General features: G+C 46.0%; 1 protein-coding gene across 1 annotated transcript; it reads left to right on the top strand.

The window, feature by feature from the left end:
* The first annotated feature begins 782 nt into the window (after positions 1-782).
* Positions 783-8,624, top strand: LOC125133024 (cystatin-A1). Its single transcript, XM_047790994.1, has 3 exons — positions 783-1,033; positions 6,340-6,441; positions 8,414-8,624. The coding sequence occupies exons 1-3, from the start codon at positions 953-955 to the stop codon at positions 8,540-8,542; spliced, it is 312 nt and encodes a 103-aa protein (XP_047646950.1). The 5' UTR covers positions 783-952; the 3' UTR covers positions 8,543-8,624.
* The last annotated feature ends 277 nt before the right edge of the window (positions 8,625-8,901 follow it).

Below are 8,901 nucleotides of genomic sequence, written 5' to 3'. Positions count from 1 at the left end.
GGGTAGGTAGATAGACAGACAGACAGAGAGACAGACAGATATAGGTACATAAACAGATCTGTCATAGGGTAACAGTTAAAGGAAGCGAACTAGATTGATCTCCGTGCATCAACATGGAATGATTCGAAAACATATTGTGTAGGAAATAAAGCATACTATAGAATATATGTTTAGATAAAATTTACGCAGTTTTTTTTAAAAAAAACATGAACTTAAAGTATAAAAGTGGGGGAGAAGGATACCAAACTCACAACAAAGTTTACCTGGGTGGAGGGCACGATTCAGGGTGGCAGGAGTGGGGAACCTCTCATAGTTTCTTTCTTCAAAACAATTACCAAAAAAAAAAAGGTGGGAAGCAAATATGACGAAATGTTGCAAGTAGTCATTCCGGCTGATAGGAATACAGGTGTTTGTTGTTTTATTGTTTGTGTTTTTTCTGTATTTTAAATAGTTCTACTGCAAATAAAAGTGAAATACAACTTCCCGACCAAGGTTCTCCAGACAGATCCTCGCACCTTCCTTAGACACTCAAGTCAATTTTCAACAATCAGCCTTGGCATTCTGAACAGATAGTCCTTTCAAAGAATAACAAATTTCTTAGAGGTTTTAAACATGGGGACACTCTCTGGTTGTGGTTTCGGATTTCAAACTTCAAATGCAACAGGAAGGAATCATTACAAAGAGAACGTGGGGAAGTTTGATGCTTGTTCTGGCAGGCCTTCTCCTACACACCCACTCCCTTCCTCCCCACCCTTCATTCCTCCTAGGTCTTCTCAGTGTGTTGTGTCAAGGAAGCAAGAAGACTTACTCCAAGGCATACTCCTCTTCCCAGTGCTCTTTGCTCTTTGTGGAAAACATTCTATAGGCGGAGCTTTTGAACACCACCCTCTCTTAAAACCAGAGTCTCCACTCTAGCCTGACCACTTCAGCACCTGCCTCCTGCCCAGAGAAGATGGAATCAGACAAAATGATGCCTGGAGGCTTAACTGAAGCCAGACCTGCCACTCCAGAAATCCAGGAGATTGCCACCACGGTGAGTGGATACAGCCCATGACAAGCTTTGATGCAAAATCTTGGTTCCTAGGTTGGTGCCCTCTTCAGTGTGTGGGTGAACATGGAAACCAGATCATGGGGAAATGGGTGGTTTTGCTCAGGTCTCCTTACAATCAAAACGTTTCTCAGATGAAACCTCTCATAATCCTAACTGTGAGAGTGATCTTGAGCCGCTCACATCCCTTCTCTGAGCCTCCGTTTCCCCGTTTTCCAAAGAAGCATTTATTTCTATTGGACCACCTCTAAAGGTCTTAGAAGTTCCAATTTGAGGATCACTAATTCAGTTTCTGGTGAAGTTTTTCTGTGCTCACCAAATGGAGCCAACATGTAATTAAAATCTGAGGTGGCTAACAATTGACCAGCTAGACTTCAAAAGCACTGCAGGGAAAATTTGTTTCCTGGGTTGAACATTATCATAAAAGGTGATCCACTTACACACATCCTACTCATTTGGCTCAATGGACAATGTTTTCGTCTTTCAGTATTTGGAAGATGATTAAACTAGGAGAGAAGAGAAGTGGCGTAGTCGATGGTGATTCCACAATTGGTTCTGGTGAAAATAGAACTCCGTGGGTTTGGCAAGCTGATACATTTTTTCTGTGCTCTCTGACCAGCCATCACCCCTATAATACATATTTATGGTAGTGCTTACTGGATGAAAAGACAATAAATATACATTGCTTAGTTTAGGTGTGTAAATTGTTGCCCTTTGGTTTCTGTGCTTTGCAATTTTGAAAGCCTTTCCTCCACTGACCTCTCATGTGATTCATCACCCTGGGGCAGGGAGGGAAGACATCCCGTCGACTTTTTTTTTTTTTTTTTTCTTTTTAAGGCTGTACTCCAGACATATGGAGGGTCCCAGGCTAGGGGGCAAATCAGAGCTACAGCTGCCAGGCTACACCACAGCCACAGCAACACAGGATCCGAGCCCTGTCTGTGACCTACACCACAGCTCACGCCAACACCAGATCTTCAACCCAATGAGCAAGGCTAGGGATCAAACCTGAATCCTCATGGATACCGGTTGGATTCTTAACCCACTGAGACACAATGGGAACTCCATGTTTTTTCTAATAGTTTTTTTTAATTTTAGAAATAAGGACTGTTATTACACATGCACGGATGCATACACACATTACACACACACACACACACACACACACCCCTAAGTTAAACCTGAGTGCTGAATACTATTCCTGGCATATACACAGATCCTGATTTTGGCCTGCCAGGACACACCAGACAAACGCCTCATTTGCATACCATTATGGACACACCCCGGAGCTTAGCCTCTCCTGGCTCTTACGCACCCACAAATTTGTGTTCTCCTCCCTGACGGCAGTCTCCTCATCAGTCACCTTTCCCGTTGCCCCGTGTCCAGAGAACCTGCCCTTCAGCCACACCAGAATCCTTCAGGCACTCACCCTCCCACCTTCATCAGAGCATGCCCAGACCCACTCAGCTCTCATCCAGCGTGGATTCCATGATGGGTGGTTTCATATTCTCCTCCACCCATGATTTCCATGACCCTGTGAGCTCAGCCCTTCCAGTCCTTGACTAGAGCTCACTCCGCGGCCACCACGTCCTCCTCAGCTTCTGCTTCAGGTTCAGGGAAGATGCAGAAGCACACAAAACTCACCCATTACAAGTCGATGGATTCATGCCAGTGACAACTGCAGCAGCACCCTGGGGCTGCCAGAAGATCCTTGCAACCACGTTCTGTTGGTCCTTTTCTAGACACCCCACACAGGTGGAGCTGAACTTTCTCTCCCCTCAGTTTCTCACTCCCTCCCATGCCCTTGGCAAGACCAGAGGGCATCTCAGGTCCTTCTCTTAGGAGATTGCAGCCACGTGGTGCCAGAATGCCCTGATTTACTTGTCCCCTGCTGATCCCATTCCTCCCTCCAGTCTAAGACTTTGTCCTCCTCTCTAATGCCAGGTGCCATCATTTCTTGCATACTGGGTGCCTTGTTCCATCCTTCTGCCTCCCAAACATACAGTCAGATGGCAAATGTCCACAAGCCACCTCTCCCCAACCCTACTCTACTTTCATGCTGCTGCCCACACTCTCACCCTCCAAAACGTCCCAAAACATGACCTCCCCATGCTTCCACCATCATCTGTCTACGCATTTTTCCTAGATTATGCACAAGCCAGAATGATGTTTTTGCACCATGATGGCAGATAGGGCAAAAGCCTACACCTCGGGGGCAGCGTGGCTCAAACCCTCAGATACCAGAGAACGAACACCTCACCAAGAAGTATGCTCTGCAGCAACAAGACATGCTTCAACAGCTCTGGGGGAAGGGCATTTTACCAGGGGCTCCTCCCTGGTGCATCCTTCCCCTGGTTGGGGCCCGAGTGACAAACCTACATGGTTCCCTCCAGCCCCTCAACCACCACCAGACGTGGGGGGCTGAGGAAGGGGAATGCTAACTATGTTCAGCTCAAGGTCCATTGACCACCAGACTCTGAACCACCATTCCCAGATGGCCCTCAGCCTCCTAGTACCCCTCCTGCAGGGCCTTTCAACACCACACTGATTTCGGGAACTTAACGTCTCACTCACCAGCTCCTTCCCACTCTGCCCCTTTGCCTGCTCCTCACCTCAAATCTCATCCTCCCAGGTTCAGAGGATCCACTGTACTCGAGCCATACAAATCTGTCTTACTGGGAAGGGGGCATAGGGCTACGGGTTATAAATACAATGACGCTGAAATCGGGGCTCACAGTCTGACAGGTGCCAGTGCACTTATGGAAACCAATCAGGACATGTGAAGTTAACTCTCACACAGAAAATCCTGAATTTGGGGACTACATAGATACATGAAAAGGTTACGGATTTGGGTGTGTTTCTGGGACAGACAGAAATAAAAACTTCTGACACATGGTTAAAGAGAAGAAGAAGGGAGGGAGGGGAAGAGAGAAAGAACGAAAGGAAGGAAGGAAGGAAGGAAGGAAGGAAGGAAGGAAGGAAGGAAAGAAGGAAGGAGAAAAAAGAAAAGAAAAGAAAAAAGAAAAGAAGAAGGAAAAGACAAATCAGGTACTTGCCAGGCAAGGGATGTAAAACTTTAACTCTAACTAGTAATTTTCAGCCTCAAGCACCTATGCTCCCCTTACAGCTTCAGGTTCCTCATCTGCAAAATGAGGCATAAATAGAGAATTTGGGGTTTAGTGTAGAGATGAACCCTTTCCAACTCAGCTCCTGACTTGACTGTTACCCAGTGTTGGTTCCAAAGGGTTCGGAGGGGGAAGCAAGAAGACAGTGACCTCTCCCCTTTGCTCATCTCTCTGCCTGCTCATCCACTTTCCTCCTCTTTCTCCTGTACCCTAATTCTTCCTATTTCCCCCTTCCTTCCTTCCTTCCTTCCTTCCTTCCTTCCTTCCTTCCTTCCTTCACTATTTACCTTCTTCCTTTCTCTACTTTGGAACCTCACTTTCCAGCTCAAGAAAGCCACCACCGTCTCCCCATCTGTTCTGAGGGTTACGGAAGAAATGGGTAGTGGCCCGTGAAGTGCTTGCCCTTCAAAAATGGTCTGAGAACCCAAAGAGTTTGCAAATGCCTAGGTCTTTGAAAACAGTTCTGGTACCCAGACTGAGGCACCAAGAGAAAAGGATTCCCATCATTTGACCACTGATGGGAAGGACTAGGTAGCCTTGGGAGAACCCTAGACACACCAGAAGCCTGGCAGAAGCTGTATGTGCCCACGCAGTGCTTCCGTCACGAGCAGTGAGCCAACTGCCCCATAAGCAAGGTATGTGAACACACACATGGGCTCCCAGTCCCTCCAAGTGACAGGAAAGGATTGGAGGAGAAGGGAGAACAAACCTGGAAATATAGAGACAATGGGGGAGAGGCAAACATCTCAGCGACACTGACAAAACTTTGGAAAATGGAAAGCAGATAGACAGTAGAAAACGGGTGAGGCGTCTAGACAGAGTCTAGGCCACACGGGAAGGTCTGAGCCTGAAGCCAGCAGATTCATGGTGCAGAATTCCAAAATGGCTCCAGCACCAACACCACCAGGAACTTGAGGGAGATGAGAACCAGGAGGATCGATGGAAGATCCCTTTAAGGAGCAGATTAAAGGGATTGCCCCCCAGATCCTTCCCTCTCACTAGCATCCTCCCTCCCTGGAAGACTAACTAATACGAGACCTCCTCCAGAGCAGAAGATTAGAGCTTTCCTCTTAGCAGAAATGGAGTCAGAGAAACCATAGTGGGTACGGGCATATCAAGCCCAGCTCAGAGCAGGAATGGAGGACCCCCACGGAAACCTGGTGGAGTCAGTGGATGTTTGCATACTGAACGTGAGACTCCCTTGCTGCCTTCTCCTCTCCTGCTTGGTTCAGGAATGCTGGCACCTAAACGTCTACCCCTCTATGGAAGACAGAATGATGACCTCCTTTAAAGAGGTCCACATCCTAATCCCTGAATCCTAGAAAAAAATGTTACACAACGTGGCAAAGGGACTTTCAGATGTGAGTACATGATCTTGAGATGTGCTACACGCGTTTTGGCAACTTTGAGTCTGAAATGATTTCCAAACCAAAAATGTTTATGTGAGTAGTAGTAGTAGTATTTTTCTCTTTAGGGCCACACCTGCAGCATATGGGAGTTCACAGGTTAGGGGTCGAACCGGAGTTGCAGCTACCAGCCTACGCCACAGCCACAGCAATGCTAGATCGGAACCACATCTTCGACTCACGCCATAGCTTGCTGCCACACCAGATCCTTAACCCAGTGAGTGAGGCCAGGGATTGAACCCTAATCCTCACGGATACTAGTTGGGTTCTTGACCTGCTGAGATGTAAGGGGAACTCCTATAATGAAGTAGCAATGACTGGTCTCTCATTTTTATTAACCAAAGATAGAATGAACTTGTGTGCGTGTGTGTGTGTGTGTGTGTGTGTGTGTGTGTGTGTGTGTGTGTGTCTTTCTGTTTTGTCTAGGGCCACACCCATGCACGGCATATGGAGGTTCCCAGGTAGGGGTCTAATCAGAGCTGTAGCTGCCAGCCTATGCCACAGCCACAGCAACTCAGGATCCGAGCCATGTCTGTGAGCTACACCACAGCTCATGGCCACACCCGATCCTTAAGCCACTGAGTGAGGCCAGAGATCGAATCTGCAACCTCTTGGTTCCTAGTCAGATTCAATAACCACTGAGCCACAACAGGAACTCCATAATTAACTTTTTATAAGCACGTATTTAACAGCTTTGTAAATCACATACATTGAATTCAATATAGCTTTGGTCATTTGTTTCCTCTTGTCTTTTCTTAAGGTTAAACCACAGCTTGAAGGAAAAACAAATAAAACTTATGAAAAATTTGAAGCTGTTGAGTACAAATCTCAAGTGGTTGCTGGAATAAATTACTACATCAAGGTTAGTGTTCAACATCTCTTTGGCTCCAAATGATTCTGGATCCCTCACTTGATAGGATGTTCTCTGTCATGCCCACGTGATAATCTCTTTCTTCTCCTTGTCCTACGTCAAGATGCCTACCCAGCATGGTACTTCCCAAGTGGGAAACTCTCAAATTTGGCAAATGCTGAGGTCTATTTCACAGGTACCGTCTTCTTCTTCTGAATTTAGAAAGTGTTCTTATATTGATTCTTTTTAAAACAGTCGATTTGCAGTGTTGTGCCAATCTCTGCTATACAGTAAAGCGGATTCTTAATTTCCAGAAAAAGTATAGAAAAAAATTTCATAGTTTCCAGAATTCAGAGCATAGCTATGGCTGCTTCATCTGTGAGGTGGGATCCTAAAGATGTGGGGCTGGACCAGATGCCATCCTGACGCTTGTTCTGTCTCAAAGCTTTGGGAACCTATGTGTCTAAATTAAATGGATTTGAGGAAGGACTTGAATCATTTGCTAGGAACACTATTGAAACCACGTTTTCCCTTTAAATAAGCATTTTGATTAATATAATTAAAATATATTATTTTTGCAACTCAACTAGATTCAACTGGTAACACGGTGGGTGTTAAATATTATTTTATTGTCGGAACCAAGAATAACAGGGGAAATTCTTACCATGGGAGTTCTCATTGTGTTCTCAGGGTTAAGGATCCAAGGCTGTCACCATGAGGATGCAGATTTGATCCCTAGCCTCACTCAGTGGGTTAAGGATCTGGCATTTCCACAAGCTGCTGCATTGGCCACAGATGCGGCTCAGATCCGGTATTGCTGTGGCTGTGGTGTAGGCCAGCAGCTGCAGCTCCAATCTTGACCCCTAAACTAGGAACTTCCAGGAGTTCCCATTGTGGCTCAGTGGTACAGAGCCCGACCAGTATCCATGAAGACGTGGGTTTGGTCCCTGGCCTCACTCGGTTGGTCAAGGATCAAGGTGTTGCTGTGAGCTGTGTGTAGGTCCTGGAAATGGCTTGGATCCCACATTCCTGTGGCCGAGTGTAGGCTGGCAGCTGCAGCTCCACTTCTACCTCTCAACTGGGAACATCTTTTAGAGTTAAGCCTGGCACACCAACAACCCTCCCCACAAGAAAAAAGACAAAAAACAAAACAAAACAAAAAAAACACCTAGGAACTTCAATCGGATGCAGCTGCAGCCATAAAAAGGAAAAAAAAAAATTCTTACCATGATTTCATGCCCAAATGACCATTTCGATCTTTAAAGCCACAGTCTCCCAGCAAGATCCCTTTCCTTTAGAAGGTAACCAGACTGACCACTCTTGGGCCCTGACAAATCTTACCAGAGGGCATTGAGAAAGCAGGTTCTAACAAAGATATGGGAACCACACGTCCCAATATTCTGGGGTAATTCTGACCTTCTTCTCCCTTCTCATACCATGTGGCAAATCAAGTATCCCAATTTGGGAGTCAGAAAAGAGACTCACTGGGAGTTCCCATTGTGGCTCAGTGGTTAACCAACCTGACTAGGATCCATGAGGACTCAGGTTTGATCCATGGCCTTGATCAGTGGGTTAAGGATCTGGCATTGCCATGAGCTGTGGTGTAGGTTGCAGACGCAGCTCAGATACTGCATTGCTGCGGTGTAGGCTGGCAGCTGTAGATCCGATTCTACCCCTAGTCTGGGAATTTCCAAATGCCACAACAGCGGCCCTAAAAAGCGAAAAAAAAAAAGATAGAGAGAGAGAGAAAGACAGAGATAAAATAAAATGAACCTAGGACCTATGCCTCTGGCCATATCCTCAGCCTGTCCTTTCTCTCGGAAAATGCAGGGATAGGTTTAGGGAAACCAAGGGTCTAGGAAGGATGCTCTAGGACTGCTATTCCAAACCAGCATATCGCACCAAAGTCTTTCTGGGTCTGTAGATCTTTCACTTGACATAGACACATGTGACTGAACCTCCTTTTTCTTTTTTTACCTTTCAGGTTCATGTAGGTGGTAATAGCTACGTTCACATAAAAGTATTTAAAAGTCTTCCTCACCAAAATGAGCCTTTGAAACTTAGTGGCTACCAGGTTGACAAAACCAAGGATGATGAGCTGAAGGCCTTTTAGCAGCATGATCTGGAAGCAGCTGATTCTACCCACTGGCTCTTGAGTAATGATCCCTGCGAATAAATGCAACTATCAATATAAAGAAGTGTTCCTTTTTTGGACCTAGAGATGATCATACGAAGTAAAGCAAGTGAGAAAGAGAAGGACAAATACCATATGCTATCACTTGTATATGGAATCTAAAATATGACACAAAGGAACCTATCTGTGAAACAGAAACAGACACACAGACATAGAGCACAGGCGTGGGGTTGCTGGGGGGTGAGGGGTGGGATGCATTGGGAGTTTGGGATTAGCAGAGGCAGACTATTATATGTAGAATGGATAACCCACAAGGTCCTACTGTATAGCACAGGGAA

This window comes from Phacochoerus africanus, chromosome 1 (assembly GCF_016906955.1).
Source record: "Phacochoerus africanus isolate WHEZ1 chromosome 1, ROS_Pafr_v1, whole genome shotgun sequence".
NCBI lineage: Eukaryota > Metazoa > Chordata > Mammalia > Artiodactyla > Suidae > Phacochoerus > Phacochoerus africanus.
This window is presented reverse-complemented; position numbering and strand designations above follow the sequence as displayed.